Here is a 23673-nt window from a genome sequence, read left to right on the forward strand (position 1 = left end):
TTGTTTGGCTAAGCAGTTAATACAACTAAAACCTTAGTTGTATAAAAAAACAAAAGTTTTTTAAAAATTTAATTCTTTGGTTTTTTAATAAATAAATTTGTATTCATCTAAATAAATTATAATATAATTTAATGATTTACTCGCTTGTAACATATGTATAAATATTTCTTTAAGGGAATTATGAAACAATTTTTTCCAGTGTAATTAATATATAAGGTCTAGCATTGCAGTTCCCAGAGAGGTGCTCGCTTAGACGCAACCTGCTAAGGAAAGTGAAATTCCCCGCGAGAGTGGCGCAACTGATGGACTCAACGAAGCGGACACTTTTAGGCCCGAATTGCAAAGCACAATTTGTCGCCAGACGGCAGTCGCTTGCTATCCCTGAGCTGGGGCTTCATTATAAAGTCGATGACATGGCGCCGGCGAGCTTAGTCATCATGTTTGCCTGCAAACGGCAGCTTCGGATCGCACTTGGTCTGGCCTGGTTCGGGATGAGCATCGCCGTGGCCCAAAATGCCAGCGATGCGGGGGTCAGCAGTCGGGCAGTAAGTCAACTGGACCTGGCCGGTTCGGCCACCGCCAAGAGTTTCGAGCCACCGCCTGAATTCTACAGGGGTCGGGGTCCAGGATCCGGAGGAGGAGGTGGAGCAGGCCTGGAAACGACTCCTTTGAGTGGTTCCACCAGTCATCCTTCGCTGGGAAGCGTGGGCGAAAGTCTCAGTGAAACCTACAACAAATGGCGAGCTGGAGGTGCAAATCTCCAGGACCGAATCAGCGTGGGTGAGTATGGATACTAAAGGGATATCTTCACAAATTAAAATTTTCTGTTAAATCAGGGAACAATTCCTTTAGCAAACTTTTGTGGACTTTCTAGATTTATTATCTAAGTAGATATTTAAAGAAAATATTGTACGTAAAATCGAAACTGATCTAATGATTGACTGGTCCATCAGAAATTACGTCTTAAAGAAATTCGCTTGCTTGAAAGCCATTTATGACATTTTAGTAAATGCTGAAAAGTTCATGAGGTAATTATTTAAAAGCACTTTCAATTACTCATTAAAAGATAACATAATAAAAATAACTAGCAATAAATCAAAGTTATTACATTGTATATCTTTCCGAATAAATTTATTATAAGCAAATTACAAGATCTGATTAAAGGTTTATTTAAACATTTTCTTATTGAATGTATTGTTTCTATCTTCAAAACTATTAACTGTTAGTAAATTGTGTTTCCAAGCAAAGAATTTTTTTTTAAATGGACTTATTTAATAAAATTTCAAATTTAAACATTTCTTTATAATTTACAACTTATAAAGCTTATATATTAAATTTTACTAAATATTACCCAAACGGTTTTCTGGTTTAACATAGCACCTTATCGTTTTTATCATTTAAAAAACAGGTCCTTATGGAGCCGCTGGAGGAGGGGCTTCCCATGCACCGACCGTGAGCAGCTTTGCAAGCGATTCCCATCCGTATCCCTACGAGTACTCCCACAGCAACGGAGCAGGAGGAGGAGGAGGCCTTGGATTTGGAGGTGGAAACGGAAATGGTGGCGGAACTGGGGCCTATTTCGGTAGCTCCAGTGTGGAAGCGGGTATACCATTCGACGTGTATGGATATGGATCGCGTCCGGGTCATGGTGCCGGTGTGGGCCATGGCCCTTATTCCCCGCCAGAGTACGCGTATCCGTATCCCCTGGATCCGCACGAGATAGCCGCGCACAAGGGACCTGGTCCTGGCCACCACGACGTGTCGCCCAAAGCCCTTTTGGCCAAGAGCTTCCTAATCCCGCTGGCCAGTGCTGCAGTTCTGGGGATTGCCGCCGCCTTGGTCAGCAATCCCCTGCTCCTCCAGTTGGGCACTGTTTCCGGACTGGGCACCATCGTCGGCAAACGCAAACGACGTGCAACTGGTCAAAATCTGCTAGCGAGGAAAGCCCATAAGCACACTTTATAAATACATATATGCCATTCATAACCATAACAGAAATAATGGAAAATAAACATTTGCCCTCAATGAGTTTGAATTGATAAGTAGCTCTACCTGATAAGATTTTATTTAAAAATGGTAAACAAATGTGGGAGTCGCGATTTCCGAGATTAAATCACTGAAAACGTAATCGGTATAATAATAAAATATTTATCAGCATAACACATTTTAGTTCTTCCCCTAATAACAAAATCTTTTTAATTTGTTAAAGTTTTTTTTTTGTGTTCCCCGAAAATCATGACGCATTTCTGGCTTTAACATTTGTTTGCAAGAATAAATTTATGGTGGTTTTACATTTTATATCTGCAGACTTTATTATTATTAAATTGTTACTATTTTAGAACCATTTAAAATTTGAAATTTTTTTTACCACTGACAAAATTAATGCTCTTTTTATCCTTTTTTGTAAAACAAAAATCTTTTTATCATCAAAAACTACATATTTCCCTTATTTTCAATTTAAAACATTATTTCCGTTACTTTTTTTCAAAAATCTAGCTAGATTTTCTTGTTATGCCGCCAGTTCTCAACAAGAAAATATCGTTAGAGATGGGTACATCGATATTCTCTGCCAAACATCGATAGAAGCGATATTTTGAAAACATCGATGACATCGCCTTCGATTTTCGATTCGAACACGTGGTAAACTTGGTGGTAATATCCAAAGCGTGCTCAAATTTTTGTCGAAATTCATGTAACAAAATGTCGGAAACTTCAGAGGACGAGCAGGCGCAACTGCAAACCAGTGACGAAGAGGAGGAACTGAGCGGCGAGGAGGAGGAGGACGTGGAAGATGAAGAAGATGCGGAAGAGAATGGAGAGGCGCAAAGTGGCGACGAGGATGCAGATGCAGCCAGTGGCTCCGAAGCAGAAGAAGAAGGCGAAGCTGAGGATCAAAAGCTGACCTGGAAAGATCTCGTATGTGCCAGTCTTCGAAATTGATCACCGACTTCCAACTAAGTCTTATATTCTCCTTTAGGGCCTCAATGAGACTTTGTGCCAAGCCTGCGATGAACTGAAGTGGAAGGCGCCATCGAAGATCCAGCGTGAGGCTATTCCGGTGGCCCTGCAGGGCAAAGATGTAATTGGACTGGCCGAGACGGGTTCCGGCAAGACTGGAGCCTTTGCCCTGCCCATTTTGCACGCCCTCCTCGAGAATCCGCAGCGGTATTTCGCCCTGGTGCTGACGCCCACGAGAGAACTGGCCTTCCAAATCGGCGAGCAGTTCGAGGCGCTTGGTGAGTTCTCATCCCAGACCCTAATATACCTATGTACCCCACACTATGATGTTAAACCTGTTTTGATTTTGTTTACCAACGAAAATATGAAATTATTATTTCTTTATTCGTCACTACCTCTGAGTCTTAAGCTCATTCCTTAGTTGTAATCCTTATGTATACTACCCCAAAGTAATGCCAACTTATCTGTTTTCCAGGCAGCAGCATCGGCATCAAGTGCTGTGTGGTTGTCGGCGGCATGGATATGGTGGCCCAGGGCTTACAGCTGGCCAAGAAACCACATATCATTATTGCCACACCAGGTCGTCTGGTTGATCACCTGGAGAACATGAAGGGTTTCAACCTGAAGGCCATCAAATATCTGGTCATGGACGAGGCAGATCGCATTCTCAACATGGACTTTGAGGTGGAGCTGGACAAGATCCTCAAGGTGCTGCCCCGTGAACGTCGCACCTTTCTGTTCAGTGCGACCATGACCAAGAAGGTGAAGAAACTGCAGCGTGCCTCGCTGAAGGATCCGGTTAAGGTGGAGGTGTCCAACAAGTACCAAACGGTGGAGCAACTGCAACAGTCGTATCTGTTTATACCCGTCAAGTACAAGGACGTGTACCTCGTGCACATCCTCAACGAATTGGCCGGCAACAGCTTCATGATCTTCTGCAGCACCTGTAACAACACGGTTAAGACTGCCCTGATGCTTCGGGCATTGGGCTTGGCTGCCATCCCCCTGCACGGTCAAATGTCGCAGAACAAGCGTCTGGCCGCTTTGAACAAATTCAAGGCCAAGAATCGTTCGATTCTCATCTCCACGGACGTGGCCTCCCGCGGCCTGGACATACCTCATGTGGATGTGGTGGTGAACTTTGACATACCCACGCACAGTAAGGACTACATCCACCGCGTGGGTCGGACAGCGAGAGCGGGTCGCTCCGGCAAAGCCATCACCTTGGTCAGCCAGTACGACATTGAGCTGTACCAGCGCATCGAGCACCTCTTGGGCAAGCAGCTGCCATTGTACAAGTGCGAGGAGGACGAGGTGATGGCCCTCCAGGAGCGAGTGGCCGAGGCTCAGCGCACGGCCAAGCTGGAGCTGAAGGATCTGGAGGACACCAAGGGTGGCAGGGGCCACAAGCGGAGCGGGGACAACCACGACGACTCGGAGCACTTCACCGGCGCCCGCAAACGCATGAAGCCCATGGGTGGCGGCAGCGGTGGTGGTGGCGCGAGCAGAGGCGGAGGAGGCGGTGGTGGAAGGAAGGGCTTCGGCAAAAAGAACTGGAACAAGGGCAAGCAAAAGAGATAATGCAGATTTACGTTATAGTTAAGTCTCGATTTTATTTAGTGCTACTCTATTGTCTAATAAAAAGTAATTGTACATGTAATTTTTAAATGCGTTTTTAAAGCACAACTTAATGTCGGTTTTAGACATAATTTTGCTAAAACAATTTTTTTTTAGGGTTCAGCAAGTGATTTTAAAGAAATATTAAAGTACCAGATGTCAACCATATACATTCAAGCCAAAAGACTCAAAAAACAATACAAACAATTTCCATCGTAGTTATTTTTTTATGAAGGGACCCCAATTTTGTGGTCCTGTTTCATTTAGAAAAAACACAAACACGTAATAATGTTGAAAGAAAGAAGTAACTTTTCATTTATTGATCAATTCCACAATACAAAATAATTGTAAAAATGGCAAATCCCATCAATCAGATATGTTTAGTAATGTCAAGTGTGATGCAGAGATACTGCTAAATGTCAAAAGGAGGGCTGAATCGATACCAGATCATTTCAGATATAATTACATTCGTTGGCGCTGCTTACTTAAACTGTTTGGATAGTCGCTGGAGCTATAAAAACTATTGTTTCCGTTAAAATTATTTGTGCTCATTGGTGGATCTCTAAAGCTATGGACTGCGGACTGTCTTCTAAAAGGTGGACGCTGTTGCTGTCCAGTAGAAGGGGCTGCAATAAGCGATGGAGGACCATAATCTGCTCCTGGTGCTCGCAGGTTTGAACTGGCATGCTCATTTTGATTATAGCACTTTGATGCCGCTGTTAGAAACGACATAATAGTTTCATTCTTACACATAGCATTTGGTTGAAGCAGTATCAAGCTGGCAGCCTTTTCAAATTTGTCTCCCTGTTGCATAGACGATTGAAGTATTGTGATCAAGTTTTCTAGCGGCAACGTGAACTTGAAATCCTTGTCCAGCTCCACCAGTTCGTCATAATACGCTTCCCAGTTGGCGCTCGACACTATGCGCAATATCATCAGTGTCAGATCCCTAAACTTGTGCGCCTTGCGTGGCAGCCACAGTTGCTCCATAATGCAGGCCACGGCCTCCTTCTGCAGGCCGCATTTATAGAGCGCTCCATAGGCGTGCGCCACCAGAGGCGCAGAGATGCCTCTGTGCAGACGACAGTCGGCCAGCATGTTCAGCAGACGCTCCCGCAGCTGGCGAAGCTCGAAGACGTCCACAAACGAGGTGAAGAAGGTTTGGAAGAGCAATCGGCATCGCAGCATGTGTCGATACATGTTCATTAAGGTCTCCTCGTCCATCCTTATCAAACGGCTCTGGACTTCGCCCGAACTGCTCAACGAGTGATCGCAGTTAAAGGCACGGCACTTGTTGTCCACAGACTGCATGCACTGGACACCAAACACGACTCTTATCCAGGAATTGTCCTGTTGTTTGGGCGCGAACTCAGGCATGCATGGCTGAATGCTGGCACTGACCATGGGAACTGCTTGGGATGGCACTCGATAAGGTGGTGCAAACACCGGCACTGACTCTTTGGACCGTCGAGCAGCTGTTGCCTCTTCCCGCTCTTTGTAACTGGATGCAGCTACCGGGAGATCAATCGATGGCGCTGGCACTGGAGTCTTTTTTTTCTTATCCAACTCCTCCTGCTCGTAGAGGGATCGCATCACGGACGGTTGTGTCTTGAGTTCTTCTGCGTTTAACTTGGGTATCCGAAACGGCTTTGTGTGCGGCACTTTTGGCACTTTTGGGTCGACAACTGCCTCAAGAGACTTCAAACCTGATTTGAGGTTCTGCTCCACAGCTCTCGGTTGCTCTATCGGTTTAAGCTCAGGTAAAGTCGCTGTGGCCTTTAGATTTTCATTTGGTTTGGGCTCAGGTATAATCTCGTCCTCGAGTCCATCCCAAGAGGCAGCCACCGAGAGCACATCGTCGTCGTCGTCCTCCTCGTAGTCCAATTCTTCATGTTCGCCCATGAAGATGCCCACCAAATCGGACTTATTTTCCTCCGTCGCGGACAGATTCGGCAGCTTCTCGAAGAACTCCGTGGTGTTGGCCAGCTGATGGTCGATCTCGCTGGGCGTTTTATTGCTGAAGTTCTCCAGACAGCGCTCGATCTCCTCTCCCTCGCGAAACAGATCCATCGGCGTGTCAAATAGTTCAATTTCATGGGCCACGTCATTATCGTCCTTTGGGCGGAATCCATCGGCGCTGGCCTCGCCGCCGCCCACGGGACTGGTCAGCTCCATGGCGTCGTCCACCAGCTGATCTCCGATGGTGGTGTCACTTTTGTCGGGCATATAGAGCTTCCGTCTCTGGGGCTTACAGCCGAAGCTAGACTTATTATAGTTGTGCTCGTCGAGATGGCTGTGCCTTCTGTTCGACTGACTGTTCTTTCGACTTACGTTCTTCCTCGGCCGATCGTCTTTAACTGAGCATTTCAAATTGATCGGAGTCGGTGGCATGTGGGCTGGCATCGGCAGTGTTTCGGAGCTTATCTGTGGCAACAAAAGGAACTTATTAAGTAATGTAAAGTCCATGTAACTGCTTACTGCTTTTATGCCAACGTTTGCTATGGTCCTTTTCTTGGGAGGCGGTGAGTTGTAGGCGTTTGGCTTGGTCCCCTGAAGTCGAGATTTTCCGGGCTGCTTTCCAGATGATTTTGGCAAGTTTTGCGGGTTCTGAATGGTCTTCTCGTGCGTCGTTGTCTTAACGTGTATCGGCGGCGTTTTCTGCAGTAATTGTGGCGATGCATTTTGCTGCGTTGGCGCTTTAAATTCCTCCTGTATCCCTTTGAATTGCTTTTGCGCTGCTTTCTGCAGTGGTTTGGTCTGCGTCTTTTGCTTTTCGTATTGGGATGGCCGTCGCTGGTTTATCAAACTAGGCTCCCTAAGCGCCTGCTCCGCCTCCAGTCGGGCCAGCTGCTGCGCTTTCTCGTGGAGCGAGGGACGTCCTCTTTTGCGCTTTATTGGCGGAGGATCAGGTATGAAATGTTCGGCAGGAACATCTAGTGCTACGGGTTTTGGTTTATTAACTTTAGCCTTAAACAATTGGGAGAGCGGGATATGTTCATCTAAGTCGTCGCTTGATGCCTCCGAAAGCTGTAAACTGTTCCTGGGCTTTGGCAAACCATTTTGAAGCTTGGACTGTGGCAAGGCATTTTTAGGCTTGGGCTGAGAAGAATTCTTGGGCTGCTTAACAGGATTGACCAGTGATTCGCGTACCTCGACAGGATTGGGTATTGTGAATTGTGGGTTGTGTGTGAAAGTACATGTATTACGACGCTTGTTGAAGCTAGCTGAATCTCTTTGCTTAGTAAGGGCAACGGCTGGACCATGTGTAGGAAAACATGAATTTCGACGCTTGGGCGCCTGGAAAGCACCTGAATCGCATGAATTTGTGGAGTTCAAGTAATGTTCATCTCTGGAGGCACACGAATCCCTCTGCTTGATGGGATTACAGATAGGGTCATATTGGGATGCACATGAATCTCGCCGCCCGATTGGAGTAAAGATGGGAGCATCTACGGCACATGTATTTCGGCGCTCAATGGAATTCAAGAAAGACTGAGTGGACTTAGATGTGGAGGCACTTGCACTGGACTCTCGTCGTTTATTAGGCTTCCAGGCGGAAACATCTTGCGATTCGGAGGGATGCTGATGCTTGGAACTAGCAGTGGAACTCCTTGAAGCTCTTCGATCTTTAGCAGGAACATTAGGATTTTTAGTTGGAGCAGAATACACTATGGATTTCCGACGGCCGTTGGGATTAAGAGCATTGGCGTCCTGACGCTTAACGGAATTGGCGGGTGGGAGGAATAGTGAAGTCTTCGGACCTGGGGCCACCGGTTTCGGAAGGATTTCCGTGGGTCGAACCAGGAATTGGTTCCTAAGCGGCAAATAAGGATTCTGTTAATGAAATAACAACTATTAAAATCGTATTTCCTGCCCACAACAAACAAAAATGCTTACAATATTGCTTCGGATGCAGTACGGATTGTCAAAGCTTTCAAGGAAATGTTTATAAATCTCTTCCCATTCCGCCGGTGGAAACGAATCGGTGTGCAATATGGTCAAAATCTGCTGCCAGCAGGACCTTTTGTCCCGCACCTTCATTGTATTTTCGGTTTTTAACGATTCACTAGAAGTTTCATTGCGATGGACACGCGTTTGCAAGTTTGCGGTTCTTTTCAGTGTGACCAAGCGTTCAACTGGTCGCTTACTAAATACTAAAAATGGCTTGGGCTCTGAAACGGTTCTATTAAAAGTTCTTGCACCTCTTTATTTTTTTAATGACTAGGTACTTTTGCATATTGTATATTTGTTTTATTAATTGATTTTAATTTTTTGGTTAAATTTGTTTTCCAAACCAATTGTGATTCGACGTTTAACATTTAGAGTATATTGATCTTCTATTTTCAAAAGTTAAAAAAGAATTTCAATTTTAAAAACAATTTATGTTTAAATTAACAAAAAATCTCGTCACTTGGAATGTATTTGCGTATACTTGGAAAGATAGTCATAAAACCCCATTATTCATTTTAGTTTTTCCTTACAAAAAACTACTGCCCCATCCACCAGTTAAAGTTAAATTTCTCTGTATCGCATCGAGTTAAGTTTAAAATGTATAAACAAACACACACGCTACATTGTGTGCGTTTTCGAATTTATTGGTTTTGCTGTTAGTGTGGCGAAATTACAGGGTATTAAACTAATTAAAATTTCTAGACGATATAGAGAAACCAAAAGTCAGAATTGTACTAATCATAAATATTTGCACAACGCACGCGGCCAGTTGCAGTGTAGCTACAGTCGTAAGGTGTAAATTCCGTCCCGCAGTTAGGAGCACTGTACGTCGAACAGCTCACAGATGCCTTCGTCGCTTTTTAACGCAAAGTTGAAGTCTTCTTGGGGTGGATTCAGCTGCACCAACGGCGGGTTTTCTGCATACAGAAAGGGGGCGAAAACAAGTTAGTGAGAAGCACTTTGAGAATTGCAAGAAAACGCCAACCTAAATTGGGATCATCGGGATAGAAACGCCGCAGCGAGTGGCCGGACAGGTAATTTTGAAAGATGATCTTTGCCGTCAGCTCGTTCTCTAGGAGCTTCATCTCCTCCTTCATATCGGGATTGCAAGAGTAGCCGTGCTCGTCGGTGACCACGTTCCCCGTGCCTCCTGGAGCGTTACCATCCTCGCTGGAGTGCGACGATGTCGAGGGCGAGGGCGTGTCCAGGCGGCGATAGTCGAAAAATCCGTCCGCGTCGTGCGGATTTGTGGTGCTCTTGCCCTGGTTCGTGACCAGGCAAATGTCGATTGTGCTGCCATTATCCAGCGATACGTTGAGTTCGTACTGCAAAAAAATAAAGGTCTTAATAATAATTCACATCTTATGATAATATTTACGAATAGAAAGGAGGTCAGTTAAATCAATATAAGTCCTAATATTGCAAGATAAGGTTTTAGACATAAAATTAGAAAACGCGTAAAGGTTTATCTATCAAAATATATCATATAAGAAATAATAGGCAGTCTTACGCACATGATTACGTTTGATATCTACTTCCTCGTCATAGTTCGGTATGGTGAATACGGAATCATCTCCAAATATGTCCAGCAAGTCGTCTCGTGTCACATAGGCATACGAGCGATTAGAGGGATCCTGCATTACGTAGCGCAAATTGCGCTGTGCGTACTCCAGTTGCTTGTCCAGGTCGTCCTCCTGCATTTTCAGCTGATTGGTCCTGCTTCGTGCTAAGTCGTAGTCTTCCTGGTCTTTTTCATTGTTAAAACCCCCTCCGCTAATAAAAATGAAGGTTTAAATTAATAAATACATGTCTAAACATATTTTGCAGAAATTGTATACTTTAAAATTTTGAGCTAGAAGTCATCAATTTAACCATTTTGTAATTATTCCAAACAATTTTTACTTTAACTATTTAAAGATATATTCTAATTCAAGTTTGCCTGTCTGTTTCCACCCATTAATAAGAAATTTAAAAAAAATACCACCTCTTTGTACAGTAATTGCTGTATTTTAACCCACTCTTTTCTGAGTTTGCCCCAAAATGCAAATGACCACCTACCGCCAGCGCACTAGGGAGCAGTGCCTGCCCTTATCTATTAGTCCAATGCCCTCCAGAACATTGGTGATATCGTATATTCTGCGCTTCTGCACGTCCAAGATTTTGGTGGCCTAAGGGCGGAAACAAAAGACTGGTTTAAGGAGTAATCAAGACAGGTGCACCCGGAACGTACCGCTTTCAGATCGATGGAACCGCCGTTAGCCTTCATGAGTTCCACAAACTTTTGGGTGAGCAAGACCAGTGAGCCTACGGAGCGCTGTTGTCCCGGCAGTGGCTGCATTAGTGACGGGGACTTGATCGGTGTGGGCGGATCCGGCGATGTGTCCATGCTGACGGATACCGCCTCGTATGCCTTGGACTGGGCCGAAGATTCGTCCGGTTCCACCACGTTGCCAGCGTTGCCCATCATCATCATCTTTGAGGAGGAGGTGCCCGCTGCGGAGCTGCTGTCTCTTTTAACAATACTCGCTGTTTTTCGCTTGTACATGGTCCGCAATCGATTCGATTACTCTTTTCCCGTTCTGGTAACTCTTTGTGTGCCTGCACTTGATATGCACTTGCCGAAAACAGTGAATAAATTGTGCTTTGGAGCGAAAATTAAATGAAAATACGAATGTTGGCGCTAGGTTTGCTTTCCGCCATTTATGTCACTTTTTTCTATTCTCTTCTCATTCGTAGTGCACAGTGTGGCAAAGCGACGCGCCTTTGGGCGATAGTTGGTTGATTAATCGATATGCGCGCACTTTGCAGTACTACCCCTTGGTTTTGAACTGGACAAAATGGAATTCTTTATTTACTGCTGCTCTTATTTTATTTTATTACCAAGTGCAGTTTTATTGTTCTATTTCGATTTCGGTCCCATACTGCATCTTTGTTAGTTTGAAGGATTCTCTTTGAACAGAATTGGTTTTAAGGGATACGGTTAACTTCCCAATTGGATATTTCAGAAAATGTCGGTAATCCTGGGATATACTGGGATTAAGTTCCTCTACTTAAATTGAATTGAATGTATATGAATATAATTTAATTTACTCATTAAATCGGTTTCGGTGTCCTAAATGTTTAAGGTTTTTGTTAATAATTGGTACAACATTTTTACAAATCTTTGAATTCTGCATCTTTTAATATATTTTAAATGGCAAGAATATCATTTAAAAAAGGTTTTATTGTGGCTTTATTAATAGAAATTTCAATTGCTTTTTTAAATATCGCATAAACATGGGCGCGCCACGTTTTCTTAGCCAGCCAACGGCGCTTTGCAACACTGCCATTTTTGCCCCTTTTGTTTTGTTCCCTTATACTGCTTTATAAAAAATCAACGTGCTGGAGTTCAACCTTATTTTCAAGGTAAAAAGTTAAAAACAATACACCGGGAACATGCCATCCAAATCAAAACCGCGACTGTCGCGTGGTGTCCTGGACATGAAGTTCATGCAGCGCACCAAGGTTAAAGTGGAAAAGGAGGCGGACGATGAGCAAAGTCGAGCACTGTACTCCAATGAGATCAACCAGAAGATGCTCAATTCCAGCTCGAACTTCTTGGTGGAATCTAGTTACTCTATATGCGCTGGCCTGGTCGACGGACGCCTTAGTTTCCGGGGCATGAATCCGGAACTGGAGCTGCTAATGGAACAGGAGCTGGCGGAGAAACAGGGCCGCACGAAGCCGGAGCAGCCCAAGGAAGTGTCCGACCAGGACATGGTCAAGGCCTACTACGCCAACAAGGCGCCCACGGTGAGCGGCAGCATGGGCAAAAAGTTCAGCACCAAGAAGGACTTCAAAAGGAAGCAGAATGGCGACGAGAGTGGGAATAAGCATCCCAAAAAGAAGCAGCAATTCAAGAAACCACGCTCGGATGACGATTAGTTTACTCCTTAGTTGTTACACACTGACCTAGCTAATAGTAAAATAAAATATACGAATTCAATTGGATTCTCTTAGTGGTTGTTTCACCGCCTGCAGGGCGTAGCACATCTGGGTGTTGTTGATCCAGCGCCAGGTGTTGCTCCAAAAGTCGTAGGTGCTTCCATTCACCAGCACCGTCTGACAATTCACTGCAATGATAAAAATGGCTATTAGTCATCCTTATCTATAGGTAACTAAATAACCTACTTGTATCCAAAATACGCTGGACATCCAGTGGCGATATCATCTTGTCCCAATGATGCGTTCCCTTGGGCACCAGATTCAGCACGTACTCGCTCAGGATTACGCCTCCGAACCAGCTGGGTATGGTTTTGTTCAGGGTGGTGATAAAAATGGATCCTCCTGGCTTCAGGGTTCGCACACTGGCCTCCAGCAGGCTCACTTTATCGTCCACATGCTCCAGCACTTCGGACACTATCACTGCATCGTAAACTTCACAATTGGCCTTGGCATGCTGGTCCACGGGCTCCATTTTGTACAGCACATTGCTGGACAACTCCGGACTGGAGCACTTAAGGTGATCCCGAGCGGCCTCTATTAACTTCTCGCCGAGATCTATGCCTGTGACCTGGGCGCCCAGACGCGCCAGTTGCTCCGTGAGCAGCCCCCCACCGCAACCGACCTCCAGAATTTTCTGCCCCTTGAGCACTTTGGTGGTATTTACGTAACCAGGCTTCACTGTGCCGCGCGAAACGATGCCATCTCTGATGAAGGGAACCCTGAAATTGGGAAAATCGCACTTTATTAATACTTAAAAATTACCTAAGAATCGGATGTCTTACCTAATCTCGTTCAGGGCATGCAGAGCGCCCATGGTTCCGTTTTGATTCCACCACTCGGAGGCATGATTTTCATGGTGCCTCACTTCCTTCTGGGTGCCGGCATCCAGTGGCGTCGCTGTGCTGCTGCTTCTGGTCGAATTTCGCAGCAGAACACATGCCAGCGATTGTCTCAGCTTTCTAGAATGCCAAAGTGTGTAATTTGATAAATTATTGCAGTTTTTTTCAATTACCCGGTTGCAAATAGCGAGTTTCGCAGCATTTTTGAGAGCAACAACAAACTTTGACAAAAACAGCTGACTTTGTTTAGCTGCAACTTTTGAAGGCAGGGGCGTAGTCAAAAGCTCTTGAGGGGTCACGATATAAAAATAGTAATGCACAAAATTTGTTACAATAATAAAATGGCCAATCAACATGGATTTTATATGTTAGTTTTTATTTAAACAAATTTATGTAGATATTTTAATAAAATAAATTCTTAATTATATACAATTACAAGAAATTGAAATAAGGAGCCATCACTTTCTATGATAAGAAAAAATACATATTTTGCAATACCTAAACTAATAAATTCTTCCCCTTGGGACGTTCTCTTAACCCTTTCGCCTCCACCCCTGAAAAGTAAATAATGGAATTAAGCAAACATTGAGAGAAGAACCACTGGAATGAACCACTCTCTCTGAAGTTTTGGGGAACACAACAGTTCCGATCGTTAGTTCTTTATCATTCTTCACTTTGCTAATTCGAGTGAGAACCGCAATCAGTCGGCTCGCATATCGATAAAGATAACAGTAGCCTTTGTGGCTAATCGCGGATCTTGTGGTTTTGTCGACATGACGGAATACAAAAAGCTCGAAAACCAGGAGACGGATGTGGAGAATGGACAGGCCAATGGCCAGCACAACCAGGAGCAAGAACGGCCGGCTGCGAATCAGCAGGCGGCCCAAATGGTGACGGTGTCCTTGTTCATGCTCCTTTTCCTAGGTAGCTCATATTTCCAGGTAATCTATTATAGCCATTAATACGTTTCTATTATATAAACGACTATTAATCCTGTTTTAAGCCTCGCCCCCGACTCCACAACTATAGTGGGGGCAGGGGTCACGGAGTCTTGCAGAGGCAAGACTGCGACATCCAGCTGGTGGAGTCTATACCCATTGGCCTGACATATCCCGATGGCAGTGCGAAGTTCCTGAGCACCCACGAGGCCTGGCTGCAGTTGTTGGACAGCGCCAAAACCAAGCTGGACATAGCTTCCTTCTATTGGACACTCAAGGCCGAGGACACGCCCGGAGAAACGGATAACAGCACGCAGCCGGGGGAGGAGATCTTCGCCAGACTGCTGGCCAACGGGAACGGTGGCAGTCAGACACCTAGGATCAAGATACGTATTGCCCAAAGTGAACCATCCAGTGTATCACCCAATTTGGACACAAAGCTGTTGGCGAGTGCCGGAGCTGCAGAAGTAGTGACCTTATCGTTTCCCAAGTACTTTGGCAGCGGAGTCCTCCACACCAAGCTGTGGGTGGTGGACGATCAGCACTTTTACCTGGGCAGCGCCAACATGGATTGGCGGGCACTCACGCAGGTCAAGGAGATGGGCGTGCTCGTCCAGAACTGTCAACAACTAACACAAGACGTGAGCAAGATTTTTGAGGAGTATTGGTATCTGGGCAACAGCAAGGATTCCGAGGTTCCCAAATGGGACTACACTTACGAAACGGAATTCAATTGGCAACGGCCTATGCAGCTCAAAGTGAACAAGAACATTAGTATGGATGGCTTTCTGTCCAGTTCACCGCCACCTCTTGCGGCCAAGGGACGAACCAACGACCTGGACGCCATCCTCAACACCATCAACTCGGCCATTACTTACGTGAACATTGCAGTTATGGATTATTATCCTCTGATTATTTACGAGAAAAACCATAAGTACTGGCCGTTCATCGACGATGCACTGCGTCGGGCAGCTGTGGGGCGCGGCGTGGCGGTGAAGCTGCTCATTTCCTGGTGGAAGCACTCCAATCCCAGCGAGGACAGGTACCTCAGGTCGCTGCAGGATCTGGCCTCCAAAGAAGACAATATTGATATACAAATTGTGAGTACAGAAAGGGAACAATTATTCTATATCAATCGTTATAAACTCAGAGAATCTTATTCTTATTTTATTAATGATTATATTGTTGCCGTTCTGAAGTCAAAAAACATGTTTAATATTTTCACAAAAATTTAACATTTTTTTTTTAGTTTTAAAGGATTTTCTTATTTTTAATTCAACAAAAACTAATCTCCGTTTCTACTCTGCGCCAGCGTCGCTTCATTGTGCCCGCAGATGCGAACCAGGAGAAGATTCCCTTTGGCCGGGTGAATCACAACAAGTACATGGTCACCGACCGAGTGGCCTACATAGGCACCTCCAACTGGAGTGGCGACTACTTCACCGACACCGCCGGCATTGGCCTGGTGCTAAGCGAGACCTATGAGACAGAGTCCACAAAGACCCTGAGGAGCGATCTGCGCAACGTCTTCGAGCGGGACTGGAATAGCAAATACGCAACTCCGCTGAAGTAAGCACTCCATGTCGTTATTTTATTCTTACAATTTTAATCTGATCCCAATGTTATTTTAAAATATTCACGATTTCTACAAGTTGTTCAATCCTATTCATTGCTTTTATTCATTTTTGATTATGCGTGAGGGTAAATAAAAGGCTCGTTTCACGGCCATAACAGAAAATACAAAATAATACATGTACTCTGTGAAGTGGAATAATGTAAGTGTATAACGTATGTACAGGTGAGCAAAAAAAATATATAGTAATCAAATTCATTATTTCGTCTTCGTTATGCAGCATGTACACATGTTTCGCTTCTCATTTGTGACATGTGTGTCTAAACTGCATTTAACCAAGCTGCCTGCTAGTCACTAAATATACGTTAAATACTCTTTTCAACTTTAACTTTTGAACTAAGTTTAGGTTGGGCAAACGCCTTTGTCGTCGTCTACGTGAGAATCGGTATCCATCTGAGGGGTGTTCATCTCCATCACTTTATGTTGGCGCCGCGTCTGAGGAAGTTATTGCTAGCAATGCTCTTTTCAATTGCCACGTGAATGGAGGGAACGCGGGCCAGGAGCGTATTGTAAATTAACAGCAGACAGCGAGCATCGATGGCTGGTAAGGAAACTATATTAGAATGGCTCGATTTAAGAAAGACAGTCCTCAACACTCACCTGCATAGAGAATCTGCTCGCGGCGCAGCGGTCGATTGGCCCAATTTGAGCACTGGTTCGACTTGTTCAGCTTCTTGCCGAGACACGCGAATGAGAGATCCGTGAGAGCGTCCCCGGTCCGGTTCACATTGCCGTAGGGAAGCTCAACGCCGAAACGCTGTTTCTTCAGCTCGAGCCAGAGATTACGCAGATCCAGGTAGTGGTTAGGCATTTGCAGGCGCAGCTGCAGCGGCAGCGAACGCTGTAGTACGCTAAGATCGCTGACCATGGAGAAGCCCACCTTGAGGATGTTCACATTGTTAAAGATGTTCGCTCCAAGCAGCCGCCAGTGCTCTGATCGCAGACTCTCCCTCGCCAGACAATCGATCAGATAGACATTGTGGCCGGTGGCGATCTGCAGGACGCACAGTTGGCTATCTCCGTACACGTTTTGTATCCACTCCGAGTCCAGGTAGATGATGTGCTCCTGCTGCAAATGGCTCAGCATGCGATCGAACTGTGCCGCTTTGTCCACAATTATAAGGCACTCGTCGGGCAGGTCCATGGTCAGGTACATATCAAAGCCACTCGCCGCGCCAATGGCTTCCTGGCTGCCGGATTCCCGGCCTGCCGCTTTCCCAGCACCGTTTTGCGAGACCTGCGTCTTGATCTCCGGCGGACAATCGTTTGGTTGGAGATTGAACTCCTTGTACCAGAAGATGGCCTCCGAATGGGCTCCTGCCGACGCAATATAGCTCACAAAGTCCTTGCGCAGGGCGTAGTCATAGGCATGGACACTCACCAGCTCCCGGAAACTTGCCAGGTTGATGCGCGCCTTCTCGTACTCGCGGTACAGGTAGTGCAGGTAGCTGCACGTCTTGGTGAACTTGTAGTTGGGCGTGACTGCATCATCGAAACCGTACTTTTTGGCCAGTCGCGCCACGATCTTGGCAATGGGCCTATAACTGAGTACGTGGTGGGAGATTTTCAAGTTCTTGTAGCGCCTAAAACGATATAGTATAGAGTTAAACAAGTTAAAGATTAATCTGGATTAAGCTCACCCCAGCAGATGCTCGCAGAGTTGTATGACCGGCTTCTCCTTGTGCAGAAGGGAGTCCAAGAACTTGACGAAAGGCAGGCGCTGCTGTGTGGCATGGTCCAGATACTCCTCGGCCAGCGGAAGTTTCTCAATGGCAATCAGCGGAAAGGCCAGCTCCAGCATGTCGAACTCGTGCGTCAGCTTCAGGCTGATGGACCACTGGGTGACCTCCTTGTAGTGGCCGTCGTCCAGGAGCTCGCGCAGCTTTGGCAACAGAAGATCTCGGACTTCGCGCAGACCGTAGGCATAGATCACAGCATTGTTGAGGGCCAGCAAGCCGGAGGTCTTGACGAAGTTAAAGGCTATCATGCTGGTGTTCGGCTCACAGCCCTCGCCGAGATGCGGGAACTCCTCGTGGAGCTTGCACACCGTGTCCAGCACAAAGTGTGACAAGCTCTTCGGTTTGATGTTGCTGCTGTCCGGGCAATTGGCGAAGATCTTGAGGGCCAGCAGCAGGGGCTCCTGGTGGCCCATTAGGGCCTTTCCGAATTCCTGACGCAGATGCGGCGATTTTTTCTTGCTGTACATGTTCCACTTCTCGCGAAACAACTTGAAGAACTCCTCCGTATCCGCATCCAAAGTGGCATCAAAGTTGCGACCGTTGAGCCCAGCACCTGTTGTGATATCGTCCAGGCGCTTTATCTTCAGGTTGGCCATCAGGTTCTCCATCTCTTCCTCGTCCGACTCCAGGCCTGCGGGTACTGCGTTGTACATGTGGCTCTTGCGTGCCATTTTCCACCGGCGCCCCTTGTTCCGATGAGCAAAGCAAGTGCAATTGCCAATTGCAACTGCAATTGACAAGTAAAAATTTCGCCTGCGACTTACCGAGTCGCCAACAACAACTCTTGCAAAAACCGCCAATATTGCTGGCAATTTGGCGATTTTTTTTTTGGCTATAATGGCTATAAGCTTATGCCTACTAACTACTCTTACAAAATATTTATATTTTTAATTTCTATTTCTACGTTTAAATATTGTAGAAAGTGACTCCTTCTGGGAAATGAAAAGTATATTAAAAAAAAATTTTTTTAACAATTTGTAACAATATAAACCTGGTTTTCTTTGGTTGATTTGCAGCCTTTGCGTTTATTTATTTATTGCTTAATTTAGTCACAATTTTCTTATCTTATAATAATTACTTGAGCTAAGTTTCTTCAAACATATATTATATATCAAACTTTTAACTTTATTTTTGTCATTTTTTTAGCTTTATTTAAAGGTAAATATACATTTCCCATTTTCAACGCGATGGCAACACCGCCTGCTCTGCGATCCGGCAACCCTGTTGAGCGGCACACGTGCGATTTTGTTTTAGTTTGCTCGTGTTAAAATGAAGTTGGCTTCCAAAAAAGTTAAAACCCTGGGCAAAACAAAGCCCGGGATCAAAAAAAATAAGCCCGCAAAGGATGCCATCAAAAAGCCGAAGACCAAGAAGGCAGAAAAGCCCTCAGAATCCAAGGCTGTCACCACGAAACCGAAGCAGAAGACCACTGCTCCAGTGAAATCTGGAAAGCCTGCAAAGAAGGGAGCCAAAAAATCACACAAGGAGGAGCTGGAAGGACTCAAGGATATAGATCCGGAATTCTACGATTTCCTCAAGAAGAATGACAAGAAGCTGCTGGACTTCAATCTGCTGGACAGCGATGAGAGTGAAGATGAGGAGAAGGAGGAAGACAAAGGCAAGAAGGCGGCTGAAGAAAGCGAAGACGACGACGAGGATAACGAAGAGAAGTATCACAAACCCAGCGAGGACTTGGCCGTGGCCAGTGATGAAAGCGACTTCGACGATGAGGAAGAGGACGACGAATCCCCCGCTGGAGGCACCCAGAAGATCACTCTCAACCTGTTGCGTCAGTGGGAGCAGCAGTTGGGCCAGGACAACGTCTCCATCGACATTGTGCGCAAGGTGATCCAGGCCTTCAACTCAGCCCTGGCCAGCATCTCGGCCGATGGAGCTGATGGCGGCGAGAACCAGCCCAATGCAGCTGCCTTCAAGGTGGTCGGAGCAGCCGCTTTTAATGGAGTCATCCAGCTGTGTGTGCTCCACCTGCAGCCCGCCATCATCCGAGTGCTGGGCGTGAAGCCCAACAGCAGTCTGCCGCTGCACAAGCACAAGAAGTGGGTCAAGGTGCGCGGCTGCCTGCGATACTACCTCACCGATCTGATCCGTCTGGTGGAGCAGGTATCCAGTGCCAATATCCTGGGGGTGCTGCTCAAGCATCTGCATCAAATGGCCGGCATGGTGGTGCCCTTCTCAGCGCTGGGTAAGACCATCCTGAAGCGCCTGATTGTGCTCTGGGCCACTGGAGATGAGACCGTCCGAGTGCTGGCCTTTCTCTGCATCCTGAAGATCACCAGGAAACAGCAGGTAACTAAGAAGTAAGCAAGCTTATAATACATTTTACTTATTCCATAACATTATCTTGCAGGCCACCATGTTAAATCACGTTCTGAAAGCCATGTACCTGGCATACGTGCGCAACTCCAAATTCGTGTCCCCCAACACTCTGCCCGGAATCAACTTCATGCGCCGATCGCTGGTGGAGATGTTCGCCTTGGATCTGAACGTGAGCTACCAGCACGCCTTCCTCTACATTCGGCAGTTGGCCATTCACCTGCGAAATGCAGTGATCCTGAAGAAGAAGGACAGCTTCCAGGCCGTGTACAATTGGCAGTTTATCAACTCCATGCGCCTGTGGGCGGATCTTCTGGGCGCGAGTGCAAACAAACCGCAGTTGCAGCCGCTGGTTTATCCTCTTGTCACCATTGCCACCGGTGTGATCCGCTTGATACCCACCGCTCAGTACTTCCCGCTGCGATTCCACTGTCTGCAGACGCTCATTTCGCTGGCCAAGGAGACAAATACATATATTCCTGTGCTGCCGCTGATTGTGGAGGTCCTGAAGAGCAACACCTTCAATCGTAAGCACTCGGCAGTGTCGATGAAGCCGCTGCAGTTCACCTGCGTGCTGAGGCTCAACAAGGGACAGCTGGCGGAAAATGGCTTCAGGGATGAGGTGATCGAGCAGGTGTGTGGTCTGCTGCTGGAATATCTCGCTCATGAGTCCACCTCGTTGGCATTCAGCGACTTGGTGGTGCCCACTGTGATGGCCATTAAAGCCTATCTTAAGGATTGCCGGAATGCGAACTACACGCGCAAGCTGAAACAGGTTCTTGAGAAGATTCAGGAGAGCGGTCGCTTCATAGAGCAACAGCGCGGCAAGAGCAGCGTTAACTTTGACATAAAGGATGCCCAAGCGGTGGCAGCCTGGGAACAGCAGCTCCGCCTGAAGCGCACGCCCCTGGACATTTACTACGCCAGCTGGCTGAAGACGCACGAGACCAAGAAGCGACGACAGGCGGCGCAGACGGATGAAATCAATGCCGACTACGATGTGCCCAAGTTGAAGAAACTGCCGGCCAAATCGGGAGTGCCTGTGAGGAATGAGAATGGAGAGATCGAGCTGTTCCCCTCGGACTCGGAAGATGAAGGCGATGATGGCCTGGCATTAGGGTCAGATGAAGATGAAGAGGAGCAAGTGGTCGAGGAGGAGGAAGTGGAACAACCAAAAGCCAAGAAGGCCAGGAAGGAGAAACCCGAGAAACTGAAACCCCAACCAACAGCAGCGGAAGATGATTATGACGAGGCTGGCGGAGCCGTGGATATAGTTAAGGACTTGGACTTAAACGATTGGTAGAACATTTAAGATCATTTAACTATATTTACGCAATAAATTCTTATAAAATACCAAGACATATATCACTTCTCTGGCGGCTCCTTGCCGGGTATAAACTCGTACTCCTTGTACTTCGGGAAGGTTCCGATGGTGGGTCCCTCCACCTGCTTGGGCAGCGCCTTGTCGTCCTTGCCCTTGGCGTAGGTGGCCTCCAGTTCGGCGGCATTCCGCTTCTTCATGTCCATGATCTGCAGGTTCTTGACCAGCTCCTCGCGGGTGGGTGGTTCCTCGCGACGCCCACGCAGCCACGCCTCCCACTCGGCTGTTAGCTCCTGGTCGAAGGCATCCTTGTCAGCCGGCTCAAACCAACGCGATGGTTTCCTTTTGCCAATCGAAGGGTTCGCCGGGATCTCGTAGTACTTATTGCCGAAATAGTCCTCCCCAATGTAATCCCCACGAAACTGACGCGGCCGCAGGGACTTCCAAAAGTTTTGGAAAATTATACCGATCACATCGCGTGTCGGCTTGTTAGCCATGTTTTTTTTGTATTTGCTTTTATTTTTATTTGAGTGGCAGGAAATTTCAACTTATTTTAGCATTGAGAGATTTGAGGTTAGGTCTGACGTTTGTTATGACATGAACAGCTGATGGTTGTTGGGCAGTGTTGAAAAGTGCCGGTGGTGATGAAAGCTAAATTCAAATTCTTAAATTGGGTTTCAAAGGCAGCGCATAAGGACCAAACCAATCCCGCTGGAAAATGGCCAACAAGTCGGTACGCAGGCTGTTGTTGTTGTAGTCCATGTCCTGGAGAACCAGTCCAATGCCAGCTGAGTAAGTGAAATGCTCCCCCGACCAGCTGGAGGTGCCTATGAAGGCAACGCTTTCGGTGACCATGTAGGAATTGCAGCTAACTCTTCCACCGGAAATCCTCTCCAGCTCGTCCGTGGTGGGCACCACAAAGCGGCGCTGAAAAATGTGTAGACTATTAAGAAAATTTCATATCTTTTATAATATTAACAGTAGTCCTTACAATTTCTATATCCACTTCCTCCCGCATCTTGTTCAGCGCCTGCAGAGATCTCAAGAAGTGATCTTCGCTGGGATCCGAGTATTTCCACCAGGAAACTAGCAACTTAATAGCCACATTCCGCTCTAAGGATGCTCTGCGCAGAGCATTGTCAATAAATGGCCAGTACTGCAGCTTGTCACTGCGCCGCAGCTGGGGAGAGTAATCCATCAGAGCGATGCTTATAAACTCGGTGGCCTTATCGATGGTCTCTACAATGGAATCCAGTTCGTGGCTCCTTCCAGTGGTCGCCAGTCCAGGTGGTGAAATGGCCAAAAAGCTCCGCATGGTGTGGTTTTTGTTTATGTTTAGCAAGAGCGGTCTTCCCTGATTGATGTGCGTGTGGTAGATCCATGGCCAGTATTCCGGCACTTCATTGTTGCCCAGGAACCAATAGGCCTTGAAGATCTTGGCCAGATCTTGGGCCAGATGTGGACAATTCGTGGCCAGTACACCCAGTTCCTTGCGTTGGGTGAGCGATCGCCAGTCCATGCTGGCACTGCCCAGGTAGAAGTGCTCCCCATCCACCAGCCAGAGTTTGGAGTGTAGGAAATTGATGCCCACGACTTCGGCCGCTCCGTAGTTGGCCAGGATGCGGCCGTCGGCATGCCATAAGCTGTCCTGGCTGCGATTCAGCACAATTCGAAGACGCAGCTTGGGTCTGCCTGCATCTCCGTTGGACAGGAGGCGCTGAAAGAGGTGATCTCCCGGCCCAGTGCTGCTGTCGTTGATGTCCACCCCGCGCAGAGTCCAGTGCGGCGAGACAATGTCCACAGAGGTCCTAGCCCGACCCAGCAGCAGCTGCCAGGACTGAAAGGTGCTCTTCAATTGGGGGTGACTGTCCCCTTGGCTATAGTTCAACCCCACGGGCAGACTCTCCACCAGTTCGAGTTGGCATGGCAACGGACTGTCCACGGGAACGGGGCTGTTTGCGTTCGCATTTGGGTGGAAGGTCTCCCAAGGCAACAGCAGGACAATCAGCACCAGGACGAAGAGTATGAACACGGGTATGATGTAGCCGTGGCTGCGGCAGCAAACTTTACGCTCATCCTGGAGCCGAAAATTGCAATCGGGACGCCGACAGCAGGATGTGGTCGTTGGAGTCGCCTCGTCCTGCGCCCTGGGCACTGGCTGGTATTCACCGGGTATCTCGTGCACTCCTCGACGATCGGACATGGCGAAGGGGTCAGGACTAATGCTGACTGGCCATTGCCAAACATTTTCCCAACCGAACTTATTTATTATTCGCACAGTTGTGGGAAATAGTCGCCCGCCCCCGCAAGCAAACGAAACAGTGTTGAATAGCGATAAGAGGTTAACCAGTGCTGATGG

At 46.9% G+C, this 23673-nt stretch overlaps 11 protein-coding genes across 13 annotated transcripts; 5 read left to right on the top strand and 6 right to left on the bottom strand.

Annotated features, from left to right (window-relative positions):
- Positions 1–437: 437 nt before the first annotated feature.
- LOC108149263 (serine/threonine-protein phosphatase 1 regulatory subunit 10) lies at positions 438–2025 on the top strand. The gene is made up of 2 exons (XM_017276705.1): positions 438–780; positions 1409–2025. Exons 1-2 carry the CDS (start codon positions 438–440, stop codon positions 1963–1965), a joined length of 900 nt encoding a protein of 299 aa, XP_017132194.1. The 3' UTR covers positions 1966–2025.
- Positions 2026–2618: 593 nt separating this feature from the next.
- LOC108149537 (probable ATP-dependent RNA helicase DDX47) lies at positions 2619–4618 on the top strand. Its single transcript, XM_017277170.2, has 3 exons — positions 2619–2916; positions 2978–3236; positions 3434–4618. Exons 1-3 carry the CDS (start codon positions 2701–2703, stop codon positions 4537–4539), a joined length of 1581 nt encoding a protein of 526 aa, XP_017132659.1. The 5' UTR covers positions 2619–2700; the 3' UTR covers positions 4540–4618.
- Positions 4619–4898: 280 nt separating this feature from the next.
- Positions 4899–8669, bottom strand: LOC108149242 (protein deadlock). Of its 3 annotated transcripts, none has more exons than XM_041710607.1 (3): positions 8473–8669; positions 7069–8409; positions 4899–6999 (listed from the first exon to the last, which is right to left on the bottom strand). In XM_041710607.1, the coding sequence occupies exons 1-3, from the start codon at positions 8614–8616 to the stop codon at positions 5038–5040; spliced, it is 3447 nt and encodes a 1148-aa protein (XP_041566541.1). In that variant the 5' UTR covers positions 8617–8669; the 3' UTR covers positions 4899–5037. The 3 variants fall into 3 exon arrangements, with proteins under 3 accessions (XP_041566541.1, XP_017132167.1, XP_041566540.1); XM_017276678.2 differs by having other exon boundaries at positions 7054–8409; XM_041710606.1 differs by having other exon boundaries at positions 4899–8409.
- Positions 8670–9112: 443 nt separating this feature from the next.
- On the bottom strand, positions 9113–11260 carry LOC108149559 (transcription factor E2F2). The gene is made up of 5 exons (XM_017277197.2): positions 10757–11260; positions 10585–10694; positions 10041–10299; positions 9512–9851; positions 9113–9443 (listed from the first exon to the last, which is right to left on the bottom strand). Exons 1-5 carry the CDS (start codon positions 11069–11071, stop codon positions 9340–9342), a joined length of 1128 nt encoding a protein of 375 aa, XP_017132686.1. The 5' UTR covers positions 11072–11260; the 3' UTR covers positions 9113–9339.
- A 593-nt stretch (positions 11261–11853) lies between these two features.
- On the top strand, positions 11854–12511 carry LOC108149556 (M-phase phosphoprotein 6). The gene has a single exon (XM_017277193.2). It carries the CDS (start codon positions 11962–11964, stop codon positions 12448–12450), a length of 489 nt encoding a protein of 162 aa, XP_017132682.1. The 5' UTR covers positions 11854–11961; the 3' UTR covers positions 12451–12511.
- LOC108149555 (ubiquinone biosynthesis O-methyltransferase, mitochondrial) lies at positions 12421–13604 on the bottom strand. The gene is made up of 4 exons (XM_017277192.1): positions 13523–13604; positions 13293–13469; positions 12697–13229; positions 12421–12638 (listed from the first exon to the last, which is right to left on the bottom strand). The coding sequence occupies exons 1-4, from the start codon at positions 13549–13551 to the stop codon at positions 12508–12510; spliced, it is 870 nt and encodes a 289-aa protein (XP_017132681.1). The 5' UTR covers positions 13552–13604; the 3' UTR covers positions 12421–12507.
- A 382-nt stretch (positions 13605–13986) lies between these two features.
- On the top strand, positions 13987–16032 carry LOC108149455 (5'-3' exonuclease PLD3). Its single transcript, XM_017277047.2, has 3 exons — positions 13987–14290; positions 14353–15387; positions 15600–16032. The coding sequence occupies exons 1-3, from the start codon at positions 14123–14125 to the stop codon at positions 15858–15860; spliced, it is 1464 nt and encodes a 487-aa protein (XP_017132536.1). The 5' UTR covers positions 13987–14122; the 3' UTR covers positions 15861–16032.
- LOC108149454 (exonuclease mut-7 homolog) lies at positions 15943–18448 on the bottom strand. Its single transcript, XM_017277046.2, has 3 exons — positions 17561–18448; positions 16521–17503; positions 15943–16461 (listed from the first exon to the last, which is right to left on the bottom strand). The coding sequence occupies exons 1-3, from the start codon at positions 18328–18330 to the stop codon at positions 16334–16336; spliced, it is 1881 nt and encodes a 626-aa protein (XP_017132535.1). The 5' UTR covers positions 18331–18448; the 3' UTR covers positions 15943–16333.
- Positions 18449–18871: 423 nt separating this feature from the next.
- Positions 18872–21350, top strand: LOC108149443 (nucleolar complex protein 2 homolog). The gene is made up of 2 exons (XM_017277034.2): positions 18872–19966; positions 20028–21350. Exons 1-2 carry the CDS (start codon positions 18929–18931, stop codon positions 21294–21296), a joined length of 2307 nt encoding a protein of 768 aa, XP_017132523.1. The 5' UTR covers positions 18872–18928; the 3' UTR covers positions 21297–21350.
- Positions 21301–21819, bottom strand: LOC108149445 (NADH dehydrogenase [ubiquinone] 1 alpha subcomplex assembly factor 2). The gene has a single exon (XM_017277036.2). It carries the CDS (start codon positions 21809–21811, stop codon positions 21359–21361), a length of 453 nt encoding a protein of 150 aa, XP_017132525.1. The 5' UTR covers positions 21812–21819; the 3' UTR covers positions 21301–21358.
- A 150-nt stretch (positions 21820–21969) lies between these two features.
- Positions 21970–23635, bottom strand: LOC108149444 (5'-3' exonuclease PLD3). The gene is made up of 2 exons (XM_017277035.2): positions 22306–23635; positions 21970–22241 (listed from the first exon to the last, which is right to left on the bottom strand). The coding sequence occupies exons 1-2, from the start codon at positions 23515–23517 to the stop codon at positions 21972–21974; spliced, it is 1482 nt and encodes a 493-aa protein (XP_017132524.1). The 5' UTR covers positions 23518–23635; the 3' UTR covers positions 21970–21971.
- Positions 23636–23673: the final 38 nt, after the last annotated feature.

The sequence above is a fragment of the Drosophila elegans genome, unplaced genomic scaffold (genome assembly GCF_018152505.1).
Source record: "Drosophila elegans isolate 14027-0461.03 unplaced genomic scaffold, ASM1815250v1 contig_814, whole genome shotgun sequence".
NCBI lineage: Eukaryota > Metazoa > Arthropoda > Insecta > Diptera > Drosophilidae > Drosophila > Drosophila elegans.